Source organism: Phyllobates terribilis, unplaced genomic scaffold (assembly GCF_046119375.1).
Source record: "Phyllobates terribilis strain yellow unplaced genomic scaffold, ASM4611937v1 Scaffold_12__6_contigs__length_324123572, whole genome shotgun sequence".
Classification (NCBI taxonomy): domain Eukaryota; kingdom Metazoa; phylum Chordata; class Amphibia; order Anura; family Dendrobatidae; genus Phyllobates; species Phyllobates terribilis.
Genome location: NW_027362772.1, coordinates 163,553,176 through 163,580,146, shown reverse-complemented (window position 1 = coordinate 163,580,146; position 26,971 = coordinate 163,553,176). Strand labels below are relative to the sequence as shown.

At 39.9% G+C, this 26,971-nt stretch overlaps 1 protein-coding gene across 2 annotated transcripts in view; it reads right to left on the bottom strand.

Annotated features, from left to right (window-relative positions):
• MYBPC2 (myosin binding protein C2) overlaps positions 1–26,971 on the bottom strand; it is a 128,348-nt gene that overhangs the window by 17,755 nt on the left and 83,622 nt on the right. For both annotated transcript variants that reach the window (XM_073656476.1, XM_073656478.1), the window contains 12 exons: positions 22,455–22,484; positions 22,223–22,362; positions 20,885–21,044; positions 20,690–20,794; positions 20,385–20,573; positions 17,855–17,989; positions 14,485–14,652; positions 14,297–14,385; positions 12,914–13,109; positions 9,343–9,482; positions 7,190–7,349; positions 3,716–3,852 (listed from right to left, as the gene is read on the bottom strand). In XM_073656476.1, coding sequence (XP_073512577.1) covers positions 3,716–3,852; positions 7,190–7,349; positions 9,343–9,482; positions 12,914–13,109; positions 14,297–14,385; positions 14,485–14,652; positions 17,855–17,989; positions 20,385–20,573; positions 20,690–20,794; positions 20,885–21,044; positions 22,223–22,362; positions 22,455–22,484 — 1,649 coding nt within the window. The remainder of the gene's footprint in view (positions 1–3,715; positions 3,853–7,189; positions 7,350–9,342; positions 9,483–12,913; positions 13,110–14,296; positions 14,386–14,484; positions 14,653–17,854; positions 17,990–20,384; positions 20,574–20,689; positions 20,795–20,884; positions 21,045–22,222; positions 22,363–22,454; positions 22,485–26,971) is intronic.

Sequence of the window (26,971 nt, the reverse complement as noted above, 5' to 3'; positions counted from 1 at the left end):
CACACAATAAATGGTTCTGCTGCGGTTCTTGCTGCAATGGTAATCCGAACCGGAAATTTCCGCATCATGTGCATAGCACATGCAGATTACCATTGCTATACATGGCTGTCCTATTAACAAGAGGTTTTAATGCGTTTCGGCGGCAGAAAAAACGCTGTAGAAATGCATTAAAACCGCATTGTGCGCACATACTCTAACTCTGTTGTGTTGGTGGGTTTCCCCAATGAACTGCTCGCTTCAGGTCCTTCTACAACATTTCTATAGGATTAAGGTCAGGAGTTTGACTTGGCCATTCCAAAACTTTAACTTTATGTTCTCTAGAGATTCAACTTATGGTCAGATGTCTTGACATTTAGAATTCATTGCTTTATCAATGATGGCCAGTCATTCTGGCTCAGATGCTGCGAACCAAACCATAATACTACAACCACTATGTTTCACCGATGGTAAGAGGTTTTTATGCTGTAATGCAGTGTTTTTCTTTCTCCAAACTTAACGCTATTTATTTAAACCAAAAAGCTCTATTTTTGGCTCATCTGTCCACAAAACATTGACTTAATAGGTTTCTGGCTTGTTTAGGTGATTGTTAGCAAACTACAGAGAGACAGTAGTGTTCTTTTTTGTAGAACAGTGGCTTTTTCCTTGCAATTCTGCCTTGCACACCAATGTTGTTGAGTGTTCTCCTGATGATGAACTCGTGAACATTTACATTAGCTAATGTGAGAGAGACCTTTAGTTGCTTGGAGGTTATCTTGGGTTCCTTTTGACTTCACGGACTATTATCCACCATGCTCTTAGATTGATCTTTGTTGGTTGACCATTCCTGGGGAGAGCAATAATGGTCTTGCATGTCCTTCATTTGTGCAAAATCTGTCGAACTGTGGACTGGTGGAGTCCAAGCTGTTTAAAGATAGTTTTGTAACTTTTTGAGCAATAACAACTCTTCTTCTGAGGTCTTTAGAAATCTCCTTTTTTGTGACATGATCCACTTCCACAAACAAGTGTTATGAAGATCAGATTTTGAGAGATCCCTGTTTTTTAAATAAAACTGGTCACCTACTCTCATCTGATTGTTTTCCCATTGATTAAAAACACCAGACTATATTTCACTTGATTGGGACTGTGCTGTAATAAGAACTATCCACTGACAATGGTGGCGCTGTCAGGAAACAACATATCTGTCTTTTAGTGGATATATACGTAGCTAGCAAAAATATAGACTGGTCACATACTTTACCATGGTCACTTATAGTGCTATTCTTCTGTGTGTACCAATTATACAGTGACTGAATATAAATTTCACTTTTGGGCTATGTATTTCTTTAAAAAAACAACAGTGCAACTTTGAGTTTATAAATCACTGAAAGGGCTTTTGTAAGTGGCATGATCAATAATTTTTACACTGCATTCCTGATTTTATCGATTATGCCTTCCATCATAACGTCAAAACTTGTTAAATTCTTTAGGAGAAAATCTCAAGAAACTAAGTCTTAACCATTTACTCACATATACAGTATATCAACTTTATCAGTTCTGTCCAGTGTGAACTGGAATATTAGCCAGAAATATAAATTGCCCCCAGTTACCGTAAATTCATTGCATAAAAGAAAAGAAAATCTTAGAGTTTAACCTTCTGAGGAAGAGATACATCTTTTGCCTCAAAGTGTTCTTGTAGTTTCAGATTGTTATATATTAGTTGTATCCTATATTTTTATTAAGTTTTACCTTGTGTTGTCTCTCAGGGTTTGAATGCTAGCTTTTATAATGTCTTCAATACACAGTATACACAGATGTGAGTGGGTCCTGTCTCTATGAAGCATATGTTTTTAAGCAGCAGGAGCTTGGGAAATGTTAAACAGCAGTACTAAGCTGTGTAGCTGTGAATCAAGTTCTAGGGTGTGTCTGTGCCTTTCTCATTTACTCTGCTTCTCACTCTAGTTCTCCCTCTCCTCTTCCATAGACGTCAGTAGGCAGCTGTAGTGTGATCCTTCAGTGAGTAGGCAGTCCTCATATCTGCGTTTTTTATTTCCATTTCTCCATTTCATGTGGAATACGGAGCATTTTCATAACGGATGCAAATGGAAGTAGAAAGGTCCTATTGACTATAATGGGATCAATATGATTTCCATTATGTGTCCAGTTTTTAAATGGAACAAAAAGCTCAGCATACTAACATCTACAGAAATCCCATGATCCCTGGCACTGCCTCCTCTAGTTTGCTGATTTCCCAGGGTGCAGCCTGGTGTCATCTTTTCCATTGGTAACCAAAACTTTCACGTGGCAATCAAAAAATGCCTTGGGCTCCCATGTTCTAGTTGCCACTTCACTGATTGTTCTTCCTCAGACCACTTTTGGTAAGAATTAAACTCTACACCCAGGGAAAAACTTGTAAGACCAGCCATTTTGAAGATGATCTGATCCACTTATCTAGCCATCACAGTTTGGCTTGTAAAGGGGTTGTCCACTACTTGGACAACCCCTTATCATTCCTCATATTTGGCCTCGTTAAAATAAAAACTCCTAAACTCACCTCCGGTGCCAGAGCCGTTCCATGTGAGCCCTGGGAATGTGAGTAGCGGATCCCTTTAAATCGTTCAGATTCTCATGCTTGCCCATGTTTCCTGTTGCCAATACATAGGGCCCGATGAATCAACATTTTTTTTGCCAGTATTCTAAAACTCCTTGAAATTGAACAAAAATGTTGCTACTTTTGGCGTTTTTTATGCTAGTCTCAACCAGTTCTGCCAAAGTGGAACAAACCCCCACCTGACAAATTCATCATAATGTGTGGCATAAAAGTGCCACAAATTATGCCAAAGATTTAAGTCGGCCCCTGACTAATGTATATTCATGGGGATGTCATATGGCAGTGCAAACATGCACCAAATTAATTAAAGAAATGCATGCCTCTTAATGAATTTAGTTCATCATGCTCCAGTTACTCCTTTATTAAACTGCCAGTCATAATAAATTGTGCCCATGAACCTGATAAATAAAAGGATGAACACATAAAAAGAGCAAAACACAAAAAACAAGCCAAAAAAGGCACAAAAGCAATGATAAATTGTCCTCTGATACTTGCTCCATTCAACCTCTTGACAGGTGCCATTGTCATGATATAATCATTATTTACTACTTTAATGTTATGTCTGATCATTGTATATACAGTGTAATGTATATGTTTTGGCTTTCTTGCACAGGGGCCCTCCAGGGGATTCTGCTGTTCTCCTGTGGGCCAGTCCAAGCCTGGTTGCATTACAGTATAATGAATATATTTTGGCTTTCTTGCACAGGGACCCTCCGGAGGATTCTCCTGTTCTCCTGTGGGCCAGTCCAAGCTTGGTTGTATATACAGTATAATGAATATATTTTGGCTTTCTTGCACAGGGACCCTCCGGATGATTCTCCTGTTCTCCAGTGGACCAGTCCAAGCTTGGTTGTATATACAGTATAATGTATATATTTTGCCTTTTTTGCATTGCCTTTCTGAAGGATTCTCCTGTTGGCCAGTCCAAGACTGGTTGTATATACATTATAATGTATATATTTTGCCTTTTTTGCATTGCCTTTCTGATAACAAACATTTACATAAAATGTATTTTTTATGTTTGTGTTGTGTAACAAAATTACATATTTACATTTTATTTTCTGTGAATCTAAGGCATTTAGAAAGAAAAAAACAAAACAATTAATAAATATATGGAGAACTGCGTACCTTTGGAAAGCCTCTTACTGCACAATTCAAAGCTGTGCTGTAACCTGCCACTACAATGCGGTCTATGAGAGGGGTAAGGAATTTAGGAGGCATGCTGACATCTTTTTCTTTGTAGTCCAGTGGTTTGTAGATTATACCTGTAAAGGTAAAAAATAAAAATTAAATTCCCTTTTTCCTTTACCTTTTTATTGTAAGACAGTTAAAATTAATAAAATATTTTTTTTTACAAAAAAAAATAATAAAATATAGGTAATGAATAGATATTGCTAGTCTAAACTCATTTTTTGGGGAGGGAAACTGCAAAGAAAGTTTAGGCAAAACTCGTCTTAAAGCAGTTATTGCTTATTTATAATTGCCTTGATGCCGTTAACACAAATGCAATGCATTTTGGCTTAAAACCTAAGCTCCAGGCCCACAATCTCTAGGTCTCAGGATTTTCAGTCTGTAAAATCCAACTCTAGTAGTACACTTTAAATAACTGTCTGCCAAATGCTCATTTAAGGGTCAATTATTTCTCCCAACTTCCATTTAATTTTTTACTCTTGAGGGAGTGTGCCAAACACTTCAATGGAAAAAAGGTTAGACAGTCTTGCAAAATAGTCCTGACAGCGACATATTGCAGAAGGAATAAAAGATTTGATATGTTAACAGGTTCAGGACCGGGCCATTTTCCCTCTTTCTGCCAAGTGTCATGGGTGTGTCAGATTTGACAGACAGTCATTCTGGATCCGGCTGTAGAAGGTCGCTGCGCTTGGCCTTGCAGACACCTTCTTGATCCTTTCATTATACCTCCCTCTCTAGGACCCAGCGGTGATCTCCATCTTCTGCTGCTAATTAACACACCCTTTCTGGATATTTAAATACACTCAGTTTCTCCAGAGAGTTGCTGGTGACAGAGTTAATTCAGTTCACAATAATTGGATACCTCACAGGGTCAATAAATACATTTAACATAGAAAACCCTTTAAAAAGATAATCTTTAATAGAAATATTTAAAATCTAACCTCACCTCAAATACTGAATTACATGAAAAAAGACATATATGATATGACTGTGATCCAAATCTAATTTTATACGCTAACAATGGGGTCAAACTCTAGTGTCCTAAATGACCAAACATTATATAGCAAAAGAACACCTCTAGATGGACACTTGACCCAAGCCTATCTGAGAAATATATAGATGGGTCACAGTAACCAAAACACCCCAAAAGGAGGTACGTTCCATATATAAAACCTGTCTGTTACGGTTCAATATACACAAGGGCTGATAGCCCCGATACTTAAATTAAAGAACCGAACCCAGACCTGGTAACACTCAGGGTGCTATCCCACATTTAGGGCCCATTGTTTAAATCCCCCATAAGTAAGACAGAATCAGGATACTGTGTGTATACAATAGAACAAATAAAAGTCATAAATACACAATAATGCATGTCTCCTCAGGATAACATCAGCCCCAGGACATTTTATAATGAATAAACCTCAGGGATATAAAGTCTCCTACAATAATTACCGCATGGGTATAGCTACCCCTATAATTAGTACCACTAAACAATACAATGTTACCCTTACCCTAAACATACGTTAAATGTCATTGACGATATGACATGTATTTAAGAAGCCAAAGGTGTGTTATACACAATGTATTTCTAATTATCTGAACAAGAGACAATATAAAACGTTACTCATCTCGGTTAGGCTGCCTCCCCACAAAGACAGGAGGTCCATATTTCTCATTAGGTTAAGGGGTCCATATATCTCTGTCTCGACGCGTTTCCCCGTGTAATAATTGGTTCGTCAGGAGAAGGAAAATGGAAAAAATGCCATTCATAGGATGCGCCAATTCTGGCACTTAGCCTTGCTCTTCCCACTGCCCTGTAGCGGTGGCAGTGGGGTAATAGGGCTGGTGTAGATGTCAGCTTATAATGCCTATGGATGCGCCATTTCTGGAGCGTCTGACGGCTGGTGTTTCTAGCCTGGGAGGATACCAATATTCATGGCACCCTTCCTGGGCTATTAATATCAGCCCCCAGCTGTCTGCCTAGGCTTTGCTAGCTATTAAAATAGGGGGGACCCCACGTCATTTTTTTGGGGGGTCCCCCATTTCAATAGCTAGTAAAGGCTAGGTATTCAGCTGGGGGCTGATATTAGTAGCCTGGGAAGCTCCGTGGGTATTACCCCCTTCCCAGGCTTCAAACATCTGCCCCAGCCGCCTGCTTAACCTCTGCTAGAGACTAAAATTACGGGGAACCCCACGCCAATTTCTTTTTAATAAATCCTTTATTTTAACACTAAATGACAAGTACAGTAATCAACACTATCACTGTACTTATTATATATGTGACTTACATGTTTCTATCTATCTAATCTATGTGTGATGCGCTATTCTTTCTGTTCTAAATTGTCGAGTACCGATGCTGAATTGCCGGCCGGCTTTTTTAAAGAGAGTGTCTTCTGAGCAGTTTCTCAGCTTTTGGACACCTTTGAAGGTGTTTTCTATGTGTTTTTATTTGCCTGCCATTAGTTTTAACGGTGTTCGACAGTGTTCGACAGTGTTCTAAGGTGTTCGACGAACAGTTCCACGAACATCCCGGTGTTCGACAAACCGACCCGAACCCGAACACTACAGGAGTGGCTCAACACTACCCCTGACCAAGCTGACAGTGCTTCCTAATCTATGTACACAGGTGCTGTGTAAAGAGCAATCGGGAAGGCAGATTGAGTAATAAACACAATCTCCTGAAAGCTGCTTATTCTGAATTTACATCTTAGAATGTCAGGGCAGAGTAAATTGTGTGAGGCCTAGATATTTAAAGTCTTTGGGAGGTCCAGAAGTAGTTAAATTCTAATATGCCCAATCTTTTTTACTCTCGACATCTCTATGAACTGAGTCTGTTGGTTTCAAATATATTAGATTATTGGTTATTAGATTATGTTTTGTGGCTTAATATACACATTTTATTTAGCCAAACTGGACTCCATGGAAAGATTTCAGAATACAAATACATGCATTAATAAATAGATATCTTAGACCTGATGATGGTGGTGTACTTATTTTGATAATCCATGTCAGAAAGACAGTTTTCTCTTTTTTGAATGTCCTCCCTCTTGATATTGTAATGAGAATTTCATGCATCCAACTCTATCTGGACTCATAAATTGCTAATGTTATTATTAGGATTATATGGCCATTCTGATGTGGATTTTCAAAGTAAGTATGTCAGTCTCATAAGGTTTAATAAATATATTTATTGATGTATGCAGTTTCTATTGACAATCTGCTTTAAAAATATGAATGAAGTATATGAATATATGGATACTATTGTAGAGAAATTTGACTGATAGTGAATAATAAATCAAAGGGGACCGTGATGGGATCTTCTTGCAGCCCAGGTAAAATATATATCCCAGGGCTTGTAGGTATTTTGTTAGATTAAAATTAAATTGTAATAAAATGGTTTTATGATTTTACCTGTTTTCTGGATGACTGCAGTGTTCTTGGAAATGCCAGGGTTTTCGCTATGGCCACAGATGTTCTCGCTAAACACTCTGAAGTAATATTCATTACCCATGATTAGGTCAGAAATGGTACATTGAGTCTTCCTGTTGTGTTCAAATACAGTAAACCATTCCTGTAAAATATTTAAAATGCACATGATGTGTTAAGATAAAATTTAAGTGGCTACTATGACGAAAACTTTAAAACAATATTTGTCATTACATTTTTCACGAAGCAAATATAGAAAAAAGGTATTTTTTGGTGTTTGGATTTTTTTCACAATAAATACAGTCGAACTAATATTTCAATATTTTTTTTGTTTCTGCTAGAACTTTTCTATTGTGAGCAGACACCTGGAAAGCATGTGAGTCCAATAGAAGCGTCAGCATTTCAGATGCTTCTTTTCCCCAACCACATCCTGTTAGATTGCAGGAGCTTTAACTCTGAAATGTACAAATTACTATTTAAAGGGAACCTGTCTCCAGTTTTTTAGTGTGTGAACCAATGCCACCACCTTTCTGAGCGCCTGTACTGCATTATTTAAATGTGTCTTCATCCCCTAACTCCCTAACTCCTTTTATATCATCAAAAATACCTTTTTTTATTTTCTCCCACGCTCTATTTAAATGCCTTTGGTCCGGTCCAATGGGCATCATTTCTCATCGTCTGCGCCACCTCTTTGCCGCCAAAAGCTGTCCTCCAGCTTTGATTGATGTACATGACGCATCCAGTGTCATTCACATAGCCAAAAGTGATCTCGTACCTCCGTATTAGCATTACCAGCTAGCGCAGGCACACTTTGCTCTGTCATACTGCGGGCGGAGCACAAAACACAACTGTGAATGTGCCCAGGAAACATCATTACGGCTCCTTGTTATTGGAACCAATTTGCCGAAATTAAATTTCCCGAGCACATGAACAGTTATGTTTTGTGCTCTGCCCACAGTAGGGCAGGGCAAAGTGCGCCTGCGCTAGCCGGTGTTGCTAATACGCAGGCGGGAGATCTCTTTTGGCTATGTGAATGATGCTGGATGCATCATCCTCATCAATCAAAGTCGATGGATGTCTTTTGAGGGCAAAGAGGTGGCACAGATGACGAGATAATTGAAAACAATAAAAAAATATATATATCTGGAGATTATAATACTGTAGATTTTTTGAATGTAATATATTGTAAAAAAATGTTTTGTCTCTATATTTTGTACAATTTTGCAATATTTAAATTTCAATTATTTTTCCTTTTGCTTAATGTAATATATGCTCTTGAATTTTGCTGAATTTTTATAATTATTATAGATTTACATTCCTTTTTAAGCCGGTATGTTGTGCCTGTGCATAGAGGTACGCAATGGGACCTGACCTGTTACATACTTGTCAACAGTCTTAATTTTGCTTGAATTGTCCCATGAATCGGTCACAATGGGGCAGAATTAAATAATACCATGCCCAAAATGACCAGGCCATTTTTGGGGTAACTGGGTGTTTTGGAGTAGTCCTAGAATGGAGCTTAAAGAGGTTGTCCACTACTTTTACATTGATGCCCTATCCTTAGGATAGGACATCAATGGCCGATCGGCCAGGGTCTGACACCGATCAGCTGTTATAAGTGGCAGCGGCCACCAGCTAGAAGTGCTTACTTGTGGAGCTTAACCATCTACTTGTAGTGGCTGGGGCTGGGTACTATAAATTGCTTTGAATAGGAGGCGGATGTGCAGTAGCAAGCCTCGGCCACTACAAGTAGACGGTTAAGCTCCACAATAAGCATTTTTGGACGGCGGTTGCAGCCACCAATGACAGCTGATCGGCGGGGGTGCTGGGTGTTGGTCACCGGCCGATCAGACATTGATGTCGTATGCTAAAGATAGGGCATTAATGTAAAAGTAGTGGATAACCTCTTTAAATGTCCCAAATGTTCTGTTTTAAATTTCAAGTATGTGAGCGCATTCTGATGGCAGACTAGGGACTTTTGTCAAGTCACAGGCTTTGTCCATTTTGCCTCCAGCCAAGGCAATAGTGCCACCAGAGCTTGAGGTCACAGGTACTATCGGTTATCGGTCTGATCATCGCACTAACCAGATTAACTGATGGGATCAGGAAAACAACAATAACACATTGTTCATATTTACCATTGTTTTCTTGTCAGCCTTTTGTATTGTGTAGCCTGTGATTTCTGAATTCCCATTATCTTTTGGAGGTAACCATTCAACAAAAGCATTAAATCCCCAGACCTCTTTGACGGTTACCGCTTGAGGGGCACCAGGTTTTTCTAGGAAAATAATCAAGCATTTTCAACATATTATCTCAAAGTTTTCAAAAATGCTCAAAAAGTTAATCTTCCTCTCGATAATAGAATGCAATGGAATATTTTTTATTCTATCATTTGACATTTAATCATGGCTAATCTTATGGCACATGGACAGCTTGAGTCTACCAGAACAGGAACCTCTTTTACAAAAGGCTCACCATTCTTTAATAGAGGGATGTTGTCCACTTATTCTTCAATAATTCCCCAGGAGAATAAGACAATAGTGGTCTAAGCCACCATACACTTTAGATAGATTGCGGCCAAACCAAACAATCAAACAAAGGTTTGGCCGACATCTATCTAAAGTGTATGGTGGCTTAGACCTCTATTGTCTTATTGTCCTGGGGAATTATTGAAGAATAAGTGGACATCCCTCTATTAAAGAATGGTGAGCCTTTTGTAAAAGAGGTTCAGCCGCCAACTGTCTCGCCTGACTCTCCCAAACACACGAACGCTCACTCTTCCAACAACGCCTGTGCTCTCTATAAGAGAGCTGCTGTCAGACATCTCTGGTGGTGGTTTATCTCTTAGAGAACAAAAGGATCAGAAGACCAAAATCGGACATGCAAAATCCATATTTCCCAGGACAACCATGTCGGTGGACTCCCATACACATTAGCGTGTTAGCCAAACCCATCAATATCTTTAAGTTTGGCCAACATTAATCTAATGTGTATGGGAACCTTACAGGATGTCCTTATAATATAATAAATTCTTAAGGAGACAAGCTCTTTGGTGATTATTATGTACATTAAGTTGTAACGTAAAGTTACACCCCGGTCATTAGGAGGCGTAAGGAAGAGAACAATGTCGACATTCCTAGGAGTTCTGCCAAATGTATTATAATACGTAATGATTTCTCCAATAATGAAGAAAATAGCCGTGTGACCTCAGTATAGACACTGTTCAGACATAAAAGTGGATAAAACCTCTTGACAGCTGATAAAATGATAACCTGGTGTTTGAAATTGTTAATATCTTACAAGTCAGATGATGTAACCAAACCAGCAGGCTAAGCAATAAAATAATTTGAAGGGCCTTGCCAAGTTCTCAGAAGAGCAAGAGCGCCTTCATGACCAATTCAGGACTGGTAAATTCACACTTTCAACTCTGAATTAGGTGGGATTAAAATAAACCTTCTCTCACATTATATGGCTTGTGATGGATCTGGAGCTCTGCAGGCAGCACTGGATAATGTCCAACAGGATAAGATAAATATAGTTGAAATAAAGGAACCTGATCTATGTAGATATTCCTCTCTCATGAACTTTCAAAGTTGTGAAGACCGTGTTATGAACATAAGTAGGACTACGGGGATTCTCCAAAAGTTTAACAAATATGAAGTAGGTCAAGCTACAAACTTATCCCGCTGAAAGACTCTGTTACATAGTTGTGAATTGTAAGGGAAACTAAACTTTTAAAAAACTTTTGATAGGTAGTTTTGATTCGTGATAGTCAGGTTCCAAGATTCTTCAACCTTTGTTTAAAACTAAGAGATAGAGATATCTGTTCATCCTTGTTAATTTTGCTCACAGGTTCTGATATTTGGTGATTTCTGTGGATTAGGTGCTGAATATAACAATCTTCAGTTAACGCACAGATAAAAAGCAAAATGATAGCCTTTGCTTTCCTATCACGGCAGTGCAAAGCATTTCAGATCTTGAAAGGATGGAAGGAAGGAAGCACAGGCAGCAATTTTACGCTATGTTCACACGTTGCATTTTTGCAGTGTTTTTTTTCCCCAGCATTTTTTAATACAAATTAAAAGCTGCTTTGTAGGCTAGGGCCACAAGACTGTTTTTCTCTCATCGGAGAAAATCTGTCTGATTATACTAATCACACCCTGATCAGACTCTCATCAGAGTTTAATCAGAATGTGATCCGGGACTTTAACACTGATAACCTATCCCTAGGATAGGTCATCAATGTCTGATTGGTGGGGTGTGACACCTGGCACCGGTGTCAGCTGCAATTGGAACTGCTCAGTTACAGAGTTGCACAGCTCGTCGACCAAATAGTGGCCATGGTCAGGTACTGAAAATCCCCTTCAAATCAATAGGGGGTGGATGTACAGTACCCAGCCACGGCCACTATTCCATCAATGGAGCTGTGCTCTGTAGCACTACAACTGAGCAGTTCTGGCCGCTGCCTACACCAGGAACATCTGATCGGCGATAGTGCTGGCTGTCCCACCCCCACCAATCAGGCATTAATGACCTATCCTAAGGACAGGCCATCAATGTTAAAGTCATGGACAACCCCTTTTAATGTATTTAAAATGTCAGATGTTGTGAGGTCAGGTCAGCTGCCTCCTGGATAATACTGGACATTTACAATATCACTGGGCAGTTTTTTCCTGTCTTGTGGAGTTTATCTAGCAACCAAGGCTCATATAGCATAGACAGCGTTCCTTTATGGTAGTCATTAGCTTGGATGAAAGCCGACCATAGATATTAGATTTTTTTAGCTCATTTCACCATTGGCAGTGGGATCCAACAACATTCAATACATTCATAAAACAGAATGTGGGAAACTGTTGCACTTCATCTTGCGGTGCTGCATATAAGAAGACCTTTATGTGAATGGAATTTGGAGTTTTGTATAAGAAAATAGATCTATGATGCTGTAAAGTTTTAAAAAGTTAGGAGAGACAGAAACATTTTTAGCAAGATGAGATAGATATCTAGTAAATAATTTAGTTGTCTTAGATTTATATTTTGACTTTTGTAGTCCATGAATTACACCACGTTCCTCCACTCCTAACCCAACTTCATCAATTGCTATCAGAATGCTACAACTCATTACATAGACCCTTAGGCAGGCTATAGATGGCAACTGCAGCAAGAAAGCAAAAATTTGAATAGTTCTGATATTCCATGAATTACTTGTCGTGGTTGCAGTACCTTGCGAGTGGCAATGTGACCCCATTCACCTGCTTTATGCTGCAACATAGCAGCGGTATAAAGCAATCTTTCACCATGCAACCTGTGTCGTGCCAAAAGCTGACCTGTTGCTCCATTCTGTGACATGGATAAAAGTCACATCGGGGATTAAAAAGTCTCTGCATGTGTTGCGGCTATCGAACAGCCACAAGACATGCAGCTGTGGTGACTCGAACATAGTATTCGAGCATGCTGAAGCTACTCGGTAAGCACCTGAGCATGCTCCAATAACACCGTATTTGAAAATGTTCGCTCATCACTAATTGCAATTCAGAACTTTTAGCATTTAATAAATGAACAATATGGGATTGGAATTATCTGTAGGTAGCTAATTTTCTTTAACATGTCATCATTTTTTGCAGTAAAACCTCGCTAGAAGATCACCTCCTTGTAACCTATCCTTGATACAGTACGCATATTCAAAATATGCCTTAAAGTATTAAAACGTACCAACAATTCGAATGTTGATTATTGCCGCATCCTCCATGTTTTCTATTTGTACAGCAAGGCCATATTTTCCAGAGTGTCCCCTTTCAGCTGACCTTATAAAGAGGATGGTGTCCACCTCTGAAGTTCTGACATTAACTTGCTTGGCATCCAGAGGTTGTCCTTCTTTGTTCCATGTCACCTTTGGTCTTGGTTTTCCCTTTTTTTTTTGGATAAAAAAACTCATATGAATAAAGTAATTAAAGATATTGAAAGGGGTTTCCATCATTTGGTCAAGAGAAGGCAAAGATCTTACATAGAGAACCAAGCTACTGCTCATCTCATGGATTGACACTGCTTCCCTGAAATGCTTCTGCGTCCCCTGGCTTAAACAATGTAATGTAACAGCTCCAACACATTAACAGCCACTGGGCCCCCATAGTACTAATTTAACCATCACTTGACCACTGCAAACAATCACTGGCCTAACAGTCATATGATGTATATGTGCATGTGACCCTTTGGGCCATCGGTCAACTGATTATGCATGGGATGTCATTACCTTTTAGAACTGACTGGACTGGCAGGCTTTGAGAATCATGTAATGCTTTTCTAATTTTAGTTCATTCTTTAATTTTGGGGCGAAAATAAAGTAAAACCCTTTTAAATCAATAGCTCATTTATTTATAATTATCCCTACTAAAATCACAAAGTCACGATATGCCTTAGGTGACTTAGAGGATGTAGTGAATTCTGAAATATTGGGCAAAAAATTACATTAAATTCCATTTTTTGGACCTTTTTTCCTCTGTTTAACAGGATCCCCTCTCAAAACTCACTGAAGAAGAGATTACTGCTGCAGCTGCAAACCCCTCCTCCCCCTCCTCACTATCTAGCATCTCCTGTTTCTGTTAGTTACTTAATTAGATTTTTGGGGACTGAAGACATTTCCGAACACTTCAGAAAGTTTCCTATATTCACATATATATATAAATACTTTATGCACAAACATTATAATGATATACAGTACAGACCAAAAGTTTGGACACACCTTCTCATTTAAACATTTTTCTGTAATTTCATGACTATGAAAATTGTACATTCACACTGAAGGCATCAAAACTATGAAATAACACATGTGGAATTATATACTTAACAAAAAAGTGTGAAACAAAGTGGCTACTTTGAAGAACCTAGAATATAAGACATATTTTCAGTTGTTTCACACTTTTTTGTTAAGTATATAATTCCCCATGTGTTAATTCATAGTTTTGATGCTTCAGTGTGAATGTACAATTTTCACAGTCATGAAAATACAGAAAAATCTTTAAATGAGAAGGTGTGTCCAAACTTTTGGTCTGTACTGTATATCATAAGTTTATTTATGTAAATAATGAAGCAATTTACCTGGAAGGGGATAACTAGATTGACTTGCTCTCCTACTTTTTTAATAAAGGTTTGCCTAAGATGTCTAGGCAAACGAATCTTTGGTTGTTCTGTAAAATGAAGACAATGAAGTTGTATTAAAATCCATACTGACGTTGTTGCATAATAGTCATTAAGGTGATAAAACGATTTTTTTTTTTGTGACTTACGCACAATCTCTCGGATAGTGACAGGCTGGGACAGGACGGCTGGCTCACTTTTTCCCGCAATGTTTACAGCAATTACTCGGAATTCAATCCTTTCTCCTGTAGGAAGTTCCTTCACTGTGTATCCACATCTTTCTACCAGTTTACTGTTGGCTTGGGTCCATTCAGAACCTGTAAATGGAAATGTATCTTAGATTAATGTATGACAGCAGTGAAATCACTCTAAGACCAGATTTCCATGAAGAGTTGTGGTCGTGAGTGGGTGGCTGTAAATTCCTGTGTTACCATAACTTTTTTTATTGTTATGTGAGGGTCTTGGTGTCTCACCATTGTACCCTAGCTGACCTGTAAAGAGAAGTAGACATGTAGCTTTTGCCTATTGTGAAGTTATAATTTTGCAAGGGTAGTCTCAGGAACAATCATTATGTTTCTTCGGTATTTCGAATGAGACTCGAATGAGTCTATGGATGCCCCGAAAAAATTGGATCCAATTTGGATCATCCATATTGCATCTGAGTTTTATAGATACATTGCAATTTTAAACATATGAAGCTATATTTGGTCTTGTGATTTTTTTTAAAGGATGATATATAAAAACAGATGTCATACAGATGTAAAAACAGGCATACGAATGACACATGGAGGGAATACAGACAACAGTCGTCCAAGTTTTTTAGATGAAAATCGGATTATTATTCAAATGCTCAACAAAACCCAGTCTAAGTCATCCTTGACAATTTTTCATGGCAAGTATATCAGAGGGGTATCCATTAGCCCATAAAACAGTTACATTTCTGAGGTAAATATTTAGATTTCAGAGTCCTCAGTGGTTGATACCTTTTAATGGCTAACTAAAAAGATGGTAACAGGTTGCAAGCTTTCGAGGCTACTCAGGTTTCTTTAGCTTGCAACCTGTTACCACCTTTTCAGTTAGCCATTAAAAGGTATCAACCACTGAGGACTCACAAATCTAAATATTTTTCTATCTACTGGCTAACACGGTCCAAAAATATATATATATTTCTGAGGTAGAAATGTCACTACTTAGCCCACACTCCTCTTCTACCATTTCATGCCTTTCCACTGCCTATTCCCTGCCTCTCCACAGTCCAATCTCCACCTCCATGAATGAAGAAACCTTGCAGAAATAGCTGTTTTTTGAGAGGTTTCAGGAAAGTTTGGAGGAGCCTGTGTGATTTGCTGACTCTTCCAGTAATTCGAGAGGTCACCTCTTAATCCTTTTAGCCTCCTTGAAGTTGCCAGAGATTTGGCCAATATATGCTAATTGTAAGCAAATATACAGTAAGATATATTTTTTCAAAACCAGAAGTTGGGCTTCAGTGGCATAATTTTGCCCAACAGATCAAGAAGACGGTTTGGCTCAGCAGAGTGTCAAAGGATTTATTTATTCCATACCCTGGCACGATAATGACAGCAGAAGACAACTCCATTAGGAATCTACTTTAAAGAAACTCACTTGCTGTCAGGGCTGTTTTGTTTTGTAATGAATAGATTTAGAAATTGGAAAAAACATGGGGTATGTATTCCAGCTCCTGGTAAAAAATATTTTCTTTATTCCACATAAATGTTAAAAATTACATCCAAGGTAAATGAATTAAAAGCCACACGTTTCGAACTTATGCCAATGTTCTTTGTCAAAGCTTTGACAAAGAACTTTGGAGTAAGTTCGAAACGCGTTGCTTTTCACTCATTTGCCTGGGATGTAATATTTAAAATTCATATAGAATAAAGAAAATATTTTTGTACCAGGAGCTGGAATATATCCCACCATGTTTTTTTCTTTTTGCCTAATGAAAGGTTGGATCGTGTCTTTCCATGCACACTGGACTGTAATTATTAGTGAGCTGGCATACTTTTTCTTTTTTTCTTAGTTTTAGAAATTACCAGTTAGATTTTATTGATGATCTTTTAATTTAAAAATTTATCAGGGAAATTTACTTTTCCTACATTGGTTTAAGGGCATGGTCAGACGGCCATATAAATCGGACCGAGATTGGAACACAATGTTCGGACTGGCCGGCGGCTCTCCCCACCCGAGCGTGACAGCTGCATAGAAATACGTGAAATGGTCATACTTGGATTGTGAGAGCCACCAGCCAGTCCGTGCATTGCGTTCATAGGCGGATTATAAGGAGGGCAAACCGGGCCACCGCCCGGGGCCCCGGGCCTGCAGGGGGCCCGCGGCTCCGGGCGGGGTGTCTAATGCCGGATTGCCCTCATTATATGTGCGGGCCGCTGTGGCACACACCGGTAGCAGTAGCGGGAGGGGGGCCCCGGACCGCTCCCCCAGCAGCGGCCACCGCTACTTCTTCGTCGGCCGGGCCAGCACTGCAGCAGTTAACTTCCCTGTGCTGGCCCGGCCGCGTCACTGCTAGGAGACACGGCCCTGTGCGCGGCCGTGTCTCCTAGCTGTGACGTCACGTAGTGCGCGCCCGGCCTGCACTGCTGCAATGGAGAAGTCAGAGCAGGCAGGAGGAATGGAGCCGGGGGATGGTGAGTCTGTGTGTGTATGTGTGTATGTGTATGTGTGTGTGTGTGTGTGTGTGTGTGCAGGCAGATATCATTGTGTGATGTCTGTTTATATGTATTTTTGTGTTTCAAATGTGTTTATGCGTGTATGTATATGTCTGTATATGTTTGTGTGTGTGCGTGACTGCATGCGTGACTGCGTGCGGCCTCCTGCTGAGTATAGTTGGCGCCTTACGGCCTCCTGCTGTCTCTCGGGGGGGGGTGCCGTGCGGCCTCCCACTATGTATAGATGGCGCCGTGCAGCCTCCCGCTGTGTATAGATGGCACCATGCGGCCCCCTGTTGTGTATAGATGGTGCCGTGCGGCCCTCTGCTGTGTATAGATGGCGTCGTGCGGCCACCTGCTGTGTATAGATAGCGCCGTGCGGCCTCCTGAGAAGTATAGATGGTGCCGTGCGGCCCCCTGCTGTGTATAGATGGCGCCGTGCAGCCCCCTGCTGTGTATAGATGGCGCCGTGTGGCCCCCTGCTATGAATAAATGGCGCCGTGCGGCCCCCTGCTGTGTATAGATGGCGCCGTGCGGCCTCCTGCTGTGTATAAATGGCACTGTGCGGCCTCCTGCTGTGTATAGATGGCGCCGTGTGGCCTCCTGCTGTGTGTAGATGGCTACGTGCGGCCTCCTGTTGAGTATAGATGCCAGCCAAGAACTGTTGTATATTGCGCTATAAAATAGACCCCTTTCTAGTGTAAATTGCAGTAAGGACAAGCTGCCTCCCGCTAATCACCCTTCACTCAAATTGAAAATTATTCAAATTTGCCGTTACCTGCCAAGTTTGATGAAATTGCATCAAAGTCGTGATCTTAAGAATCCATCGGTGACTCACCTCCCTCTTTACGGTACTCAATGACATATCCATCGATTCCACCAGCCCCAATACGATCTGGTGCTCTCCACTTCAGAGTGCAGGTCGTGTCTGTGACGTCCTCAACTACCAAGTTTAGAGGTTCACTAGTTGGAGCTGGGAAAGATTATATATTGTCAGTCACGGCATGACATAAAAAGTCCTCCTACCTAATATATCTAAAACAACCACTGACATCATTACTTATATTGGAAATTAGAAATAATGAATCTTAGATGAAACTGTCATAATTCATTGAAATATTAGAAAATGATAACTTCACATGCATGATTTATTACTGATCTACTGTCTTTTAAAAATGGGTTTAATTGGCTTTTTTGGTAACCAGTCAATATTTTATCATTTTATTCTTCAGTGAAAAGTCCTGACTTGGTAATATGAATTGGATATTTGAAAATCTATAGGACTTATCAAAGTTGTCTTCAGAGCAACCAATCATAGCACAGCTATCATTTTACCAAAGGTGTTTAAGAAAAGGAAGCTGAGCTGTGATTGGTTGCTATTGGCCAACTATTATTCTTCATGACGACCAAGTTACTTTCAGTCACTATGACCATCATAGCGATAGTGATAAGAACAGTCTAATAATATACAGTATACTCTCCGCACTATATGAGGCCATTACCATATACTGAAAACACAACAACTAACAGCTAATGGTAAAATGCGGAAATTCTTTGTGAATCTTAAGTGACTATTGCAATATTGACTTTTCTTCACATGTTTTATTAGATCCAGGTTTATTACTCCTTTATAACTTACGTACTAGTGTTGGATTATTTAGACCTGACATAAAAAGGTTGAAACACATTGTCCACGTAACTATCTATTTCACCTAGTTGGCCATTTGGCCAATAACGGTGATTTTTGGCTTGCTAATAAACTATTTAGGCTGTGTTCACATGCTGCAGGCAGGCGGAGTACGTTTTTATAACAACAAAAAAGCACTGTTTCCCATGATTTTTGAAAATTGCTGCAAGAATGTTGTAAATTTACCACGATTGTGGCAAAATAAAATGCCCCCGGGGCAGCTAAGTATGTGAACGCAGTCCTAGACAAGCCAGTAATCAGGGAACGAGCATTCATAGGAACTCTCGTTCTTAACTAAGTAGGCCAGCAATCATCTAAAGAACAAGCAAAATGCTCATTTGTCAGATGGCAGTTTAAAAATCATCGCTCTCGGCAGCACATTGCTTATGAAAACATAAGATGTGCTGCCGATATTCTATGAGCACAGAATGATAGTATGAACGATCGTCATGTGTGCATGCAACATTTGTCAGCCTGTCTAAACCGCTCAGTATTTGATGTATTTGCCCACCAATCGGCCTGCATATAGCTGATCGGTGGACGTTTAATGACCTGGATAGGTCCATCTAAAGAACCATTAAAAATCATTGCATCTGAATGCTTTGCTTGAGAGTTAAATGATCACTGGCCTGTTTAGACAGGCTGATAGAATAGAGAATTCCTATGAACACTTGTTCACTGATTATTGACTTGTCCACATGGGTTTTATATGTGGACGCTTAATTGACCGAATGCTCATTCCCAATCATTGACTTGTCTTATTAGCATTGCAGTGATCATCAGACATTCACTTGCTATTTTGCATAGTTTATATGGTCTAAAAATCATTGTCATCGGCAGCACTTTCCCATTTAAAGAAAGGATGTGTTCCCAACAATATGAGGATTGTTATGATAATATCTGAACCTTTACCTAAGAGCATCTACATTGGGAGATGTAGGCGTGGGTTTGTTTTAAATAATTGTGGCTAGGACTTATGGCCCCGTCCAGACAGGGGTCTATGTCTTGCTGTAGGGTGCTGTTTATCTAGTGCAATCAGTTCCTCTGGCTGTGATCCTTTGGTGAGCCACTCCCTATTTAAACCCCAGAAGCTACTTCATACTTACCCTGGTTCATACTCATGCAACTCAGCTCTTGATTCCGCCAGTTTTGTTCCCATCCCTAAACTCAGCTTGTATTTGGCTACCCAACTCTTTTTTGAGTATGTCTGTGACTTTGGTCACCATGATATGACTTGGCTTGACGACCCTTTTTTCTGCCAGCTCGCTCCACCAGCCAGCAGACAGATTTCTGTACAGCTGTTAAAGTGTGAAGACAAAGGTTCTCCTTCGACCTGCGAAATGGAGTGGCTTGTGCAAAGCCTATTCATTAAAGCCCTGCCAGCTTTCTTCGGACAGTGCACTGTTACTGAGAACGAATGATTTTTTTTCACTATACAGTTTGGAAAAGTCCGTAGAATAAATAAGTGCTGATCAATTTATTATATTGTCAATCATCAATCTTGTTTAAATATTACTGGACTTCATTTAGTTATGACAAAATTGTATTATGTCCTCAAAATCTAGGTTCTTCTGAATTTAATAAATCTTTTCCCTCCCACATTAATGTACTTCATGTACGCAACCATAGCGGTGAAGTTGGAATGTATTCCAAGTTTTCTACGACCCATATAGACACTTACCAATTGGCATGAATGGTTTGGATGTGTTGGCCTGTTGAGATATACCAATGGCGTTTACAGCAAAGACTCTTATTTCATACATGATGCCTTCAATCATCTTAACAGATTGATATGAAGTATCTGTGTAGACTTCAAAGTTCATCTTCATCCACCTCTGACTGCCTTTCTTTTTTCTTTCGATGAGGTACCCTAAAAAAAAGGCAAAAGTCAAATGAATACATGAGATGTTCTTAAGCAAAAATAATATAAAATTATAGACACGGAAAATATTTTTTGTAACTTTTTTTTTATAACATTTTGCTCACCTGTTACCTCCTTTCCACCATCATACAATGGGGGGTCCCATACAACGCTAGCCCAGTCTTCTCCAACACTGGTGATACGAACGTTCTCTGGAGGATCGGGCACATCTTTAATATAAAAATAGTACATTTATCAAAGCAGGATAAAAATAAAAATTCACAGTCATTGGAAATAATAAAATGTAAAGTTCAGTTTACCCACTACTTTGATGATCAGGGAGGCCTTGTCCTCTCCAACAGGGTTGGTCACCACTATGTTATATGTGCCTTCATCAGACCTCTCAGCCCCTTCAATGACAAAGCTGCTTAGCTCTGTCCTATGCTCAACATGCACCCGTCCTTCTGTGTCATTAAACTCCTAAAGTCAGGAAATAAAGAAAAAAACAAATAAATCTAAAAAATATAAAATAATGAAGACATGATATCCTGTGCCTAAAAGTCTGATCTATCAAAATGGAGAAATATTATTTAATAATAATAATAATTCATTATTATTATTAGTAGTATTCATATTATTATTATTATTCATAATAATTATTTACTATTATATTAAATGCTAAAGAGAAAAAAATTGAAATGCCACAATTACCCTTCTTTGGCCACTGCATTCCCCCCAAAAACTGCAATAAAAAGAGCCCAAAAAATGCAATAAAAAGAGCCCAAAAAATGCAATAAAAAGAGCTCAAAATGCATATGTACACCCAAAATGATACCTATAAAAGTATATCACGATGTCCAAAAAACAAGCCCTCAAACAGCTTCATTGGCAGAAGATTTAAAAAGTTTGATATCTCAGAAAAACTTTGTTTTGAATATTTTTAAACCGATAAAATATATAAAATAAAGCTAAACAGTTTAGTACCATTGTTATCTTACTGACCAGGAAAATTACTTTAGCAGGTAATTTTTACTGCACAATGAATACCGTATAATCAAACCCCAAAACATTGACCTTATGTGGCTAAGTTGACGTAAAAATTAAAAACAGTTATGGCTCATATATATGAATCTTATATATGAGCCCATCTTTTCCTACCCTTCCAGCTACGCAATTTGCTTGGTGTTCCCTAAATCTCTTTACATTTCCAAAAGGACACTTTATAGCCATATTGATCTTTGAAAATGTATGATTTGATTATCCTTATTTGCATGTTACACTTCTCATTGGTCATTCATGTTTCTTAGCTTTCCTTTAGTATTATTGATGAGCGAGTATGTTCTGTCAACCCTTTCGGTGAGCATGCTCGGGTGCTCGCCGAGTATCTTCAGCGTGCTCGGGTGTTATGTTTGAATCACTCTGTGTGCATGATTTGCGACTGTTTGACAGCTTTAATACATGTGAGGAATGCCTAAGAAACAAGCATTCCTCACATGTATTAAAGCTTTCAAACAGTCGCAAATCACGTGCACAGAGTGACTCAAACATAACACCGAGCACACTGAAGATACTCGGAAAACACCCGAGCATGCTCGTAAATCTCGAGTAACGAGCATGCTCGCTCATAACTAGTTGATATCCATTGTTTTTTAGCTTGCCTTTTCTCCTCTGAACCAGGAAACCGTTGGCGCAGGTTCTCCAGTAATTGGAACATCAAAACGCAATTTGTTGCCAGCCACAACAATGATGGTGTTGACATGTTCACCACCGGAGCAATCAAGGTGGATTTTGGGTGGTTCTGGAGAAATATAGACCAAATTACATGTGTCTCTTCTCAACTTATACACAGAAGACTCAATAGTTTGAGAGACTTTTCTTGCTGTCACTCACCTTGACGTGGGACATATTCAACTTTGATCTCTGAAAAGAAACAATAATAGAATTATTCTATTATTTCATCAAAGCCGGAAGACGTGATTATAATGGCTTGTGTGTTCTACTTTAGTATACAGTATAAAATAATTAGTGCAATGTACATAATGTGGGAAAAATTAAAGTTTCAAGAAAAAACAATATATTGTGTTATACCTGGAGAATTACCCAAGAGGGAGTGCATGAGACATTGGTTCCTACTTGGTATGCAGTGAAGTCAAATGTGATGCACTATTTGTTAGAACCTTGCTGTTAGGTTTTTTTTCCTTTGCTGGTCACATGACCTTGTTGGCCTATTTAATCCTGCTCCGCCCTTCTGGCTTTGCTGGACTTCATTGTATATCTACTTTCTAGCTAGCCTGTGCTCTGTATCTAACTCTGTTAGTTTGCTTGGTCTACGGACCTCTATGTTCTATCTATTTTGTTTGTTCGTCTGTCTGCTACTATTTCTGTTAGGAGGTGTCCCATATTCCTCCCAGTCCTTAGTACTTGTAGGGATTCCCTCCTCACATCTATAGGTCTCCGTACAGACTAGATTAGGACTTTAGCAGGTCTGATCGCAGGATCAGGTTCCCTGTTACATCGTAGGGATTCAGCTGAGTCTTATAGTAGGGACAGATCTCCTCTCTTTCCTTAGCTTTGGTAGCAGAACATAACAGTAAGTCCAGCCTGCAAATTCTCTAAGGAAAGATTTTTTTTTTTTTTTTTTTTTGTTTTTTTTTGTTCCATCATGGTGTCGGTTCAGGATTTGGCTAAACACCTGCAGGGACTCTCTCTGGAAGTGGCCGAGCTCCGTCAGCACGTGAGTAACTGTCCTGGAGCATATTTCTTGGAGCCTAAGGTATGTTTGCCGGATTTATTTTTTGGTGAACATCGAGAATTTTTTTCATTTAAAAATGCTTGCTTATTGTATTTTCGTTTGAGACCCAAGTCCTCTGGGGATGAATCCCAGCGCGTAGGGTTCATAATGTCACTTTTGCGCAAAGAGCCTCAGGAGTGGGCCTTTTCTTTGCAACCTAGTGATACATGCTTCAGATCAGTGGATAGTTTTTTTTCTGCTTTAGGATTATTATATGATGATCCTGACCGTGTGGCATCAGCTGAGACTGAGTTGAGACGTTTAAAACAAGGATCAGGTAATGTCGAAAAATATTGTACTCATTTTCGTCGTTGGTCCACTCAAACAGGGTGGAACGATTCTGCTCTGAAAAGTCTATTTCTTGCTGGGCTCAGTGAAAGGGTTAAAGACCTGCTAATTGCTTATCCTACACCTGAGGATTTGCAACAGGCTATGCAATTAGCTATACGGGTGGATAGAAGACTGCGTGCTAGGGTTAATGAGAGCAAATCCTCTGCTATGTCAGTTTCTGGTTATGATAATGTGTGTACTAACAGTGGTGAACCGATGGAGATTGGATCGGTGGCACCTCGCTCTCAAGAAAAAGACCGTCGTTTTTCAGAAGGCTTGTGTTTCTATTGCGGAAAATCTGGTCATTTGATTAAAGGCTGTGAGCTTCGTATGAAGAAAGAAAAAAAAATGGTCAGTCACGCCCGTATTGCCTGTTTAAATTCCAAGGGTATATTTTTAGCTGCTTCCACGATTGCTCAGGAAAAATTAATGGAATTTCGGGTGTTTGTTGATTGCGGGTCTACACTGAATGTAATTGATGGGGGATTCGTGGAAAAACTCAATTTAAAACCTGAACCTTTATCATCCTCCATTGCTGTGGTTTCTGTGGATGGCTCCCCTTTGAAGAATATTACTCTCAAGGTCAGTGAATTTCCTCTCACTATTAATGGTGTTCACCATGAGAAATTGGATTTGGTAGTGTTGAATAACTTGCCTTCTCCAGTAATATTGGGTTTGCCCTGGTTAAAATTTCACAATCCTGTACTGGATTGGTTTACCAGTGAAATTAAATCCTGGAGCCATAAATGTTATGACAAGTGTTGTAACGGGCGTATTGCAGCTTTGGATAGGGGAGAATTGCCTGTTCCTATTCAGGATTTTTGGAGAGTTTTTTCTGAGAAGGAATCGCAGGTTTTGCCTCCCCATAGAGACTATGATTGTTCTATTGAATTTGTCCCTGGAGCGACTCTTCCTAAAAGTCGTTTATTTAACCTTACCATTCCTGAGAGGAAGGCTTTGGAGGAATACATACAGACAAGTTTGGCCGCCGGTCACATTAGGCCCTCTAAGTCTCCTGTGGCGGTTGGATTTTTTTTTGTAAAAAAAAAGGACGGCGGTTTACGTCCTTGTCTGGATTTTCGTGAGATTAACAAAATTACGGTACGCAATCCTTACCCACTGCCATTGATTCCTGATCTGTTTAACCAGTTATTGGGGGCCAAGTGGTTCTCTAAAATTGACCTTAAGGGGGCATACAATCTGTTGCGCATGAAGGAGGGTGATGAATGGAAGACTGCTTTTAACACTCCTGTGGGTCATTTTGAGAATCTGGTTATGCCTTTTGGTCTTACTAATGCTCCTGCATTTTTTCAGAATCTGATTAATGACATCCTTAGACCTTTGATCGGTAAAAATGTGGTTGTGTATTTGGATGACATTTTGATTTATTCGCCAGATCTGGAGTCTCATTGGCGGAGCGTGCGTGAGGTATTACAGTTATTAATGGACAATTCGCTTTTTGCTAAGCTGGAGAAATGTGAGTTCGCTGTACAGAGAATTAGTTTTTTGGGCTACATTATCTCCAGCAAAGGTTTTGAGATGGATCCGGTTAAGGTTCAGGCTGTGCAGGAATGGCCTAGGCCTATTGGTTTGAAATCGATACAGAGGTTTTTGGGTTTCGCCAATTACTACAGAAAATTCATAAAAATTTTTTCTAGTTTTGTCAAACCTCTGACTGATCTCACCAGGAAAGGTGCTGATGCGGTTCAGTGGTCTTCTGAGGCCATTGAAGCTTTTGTGTATCTCAAGGAGAGGTTCACCTCTGCTCCCATCCTTATGCAGCCTGATGTTACTAGGCCGTTTTTGGTTGAGGTTGATGCTTCCTCTGTGGGGGTTGGCGCAGTATTGTCTCAGGATAACGGGGATGGATTACATCCCTGTGCCTTTTTTTCAAAAAATTTTTCGGAGACTGACCTGAATTACGATATTGGTAATCGGGAATTATTGGCTATTAAACTCGCATTTGAACACTGGCGCCACTTCTTGGAAGGTGCGGAATTTCCCGTTCAGGTTCTTACGGATCATAAAAATCTGATATATCTTGATGCTGCCAAGCGCCTGAATGCCCGTCAGGCTAGGTGGGCACTGTTTTTCTCGCGGTTTAATTTCTCCGTTACTTACATCCCTGGTACTAAGAATGTTAAGGCGGATGCCTTGTCTCGCAGTTTTTCTCCCATAGTCGGTGCTGAGAAAGAGGAAAACATTTTACAAGAAGGTGTTGTGATAGCTGCTTTAGACTCCGTTTTGGAAGATGAGATTCTTAAAGCACAGGAGAATGCCCCATCTAACACTCCTCATGGGAGGTTGTTTGTGCCTGGGACCTTTAGGAGAGATTTGTTTGTTGAGTGTCACGAATCTCGGTTGGCAGGTCATCCCGGAATCTCTGAGACCAAGAGACTGGTGGGTCGCAGTTTTTGGTGGCCTGGATGGCAGAAGGAAGTCATTAAGTGGGTGCGCCAATGTACTATATGTGCTAGATCTAAGTCCTCACATACTCCTGCTGCGGGGTTGCTTTGTCCTTTGGAGGTCCCCAGTGCTCCTTGGACACATTTGGCTATGGACTTTATAACTGACCTTCCCTCCTCTGAGGGTTTTACTGTCATCTGGGTGGTCGTGGACCGTTTTAGCAAGATGTGTCACTTGGTTCCCTTCGTCAAACTGCCCTGCGCTAAAACTCTCGCTAAGGCCTTTGTCAAGGAAATTGTCAGACTTCATGGCGTTCCTACTGACATTGTTTCTGATAGGGGTCCTCAGTTCGTGGCTCGTTTTTGGCGTGCCTTTTGTGACAGGTTGGGAATTCATTTGTCGTTTTCGTCCGGATATCATCCTGAATCTAATGGCCAGACAGAAAGGAAAAACCAGGATGTTGAGCAGTTCTTGCGTTGTTTTGTGGCAGACAATCAAAAGGGGTGGTCTGAGTTTCTGCCACTTGCCGAATTTGCTCTGAACAATCATACATCTTCTTCTGCTGGTTGTTCGCCTTTTTTTTGTTGTTCTGGGAGACATCCGTCGTTTGGGTCGTTCTCCAAGTTGGGATCTGCCGTGCCTGAGGAGGAGAATTTTTCCGGTGATTTGGAAAGAGTTTGGACGGATGTGCGTGGTAATCTTCAGGAGGCCAACAGAAAATCTAAAGACTACTTTGATAGGAAACGACAGGAGGTTTTGTTCGCTGTTGGTGACATGGTTTGGTTGTCCTCTAGGAATCTGCGGTTGAGGATTCCTTCTAAGAAATTGGGTCCCAAGTTTGTAGGGCCCTTTAAGGTGCTTCAGGTTGTCAACCAATCTG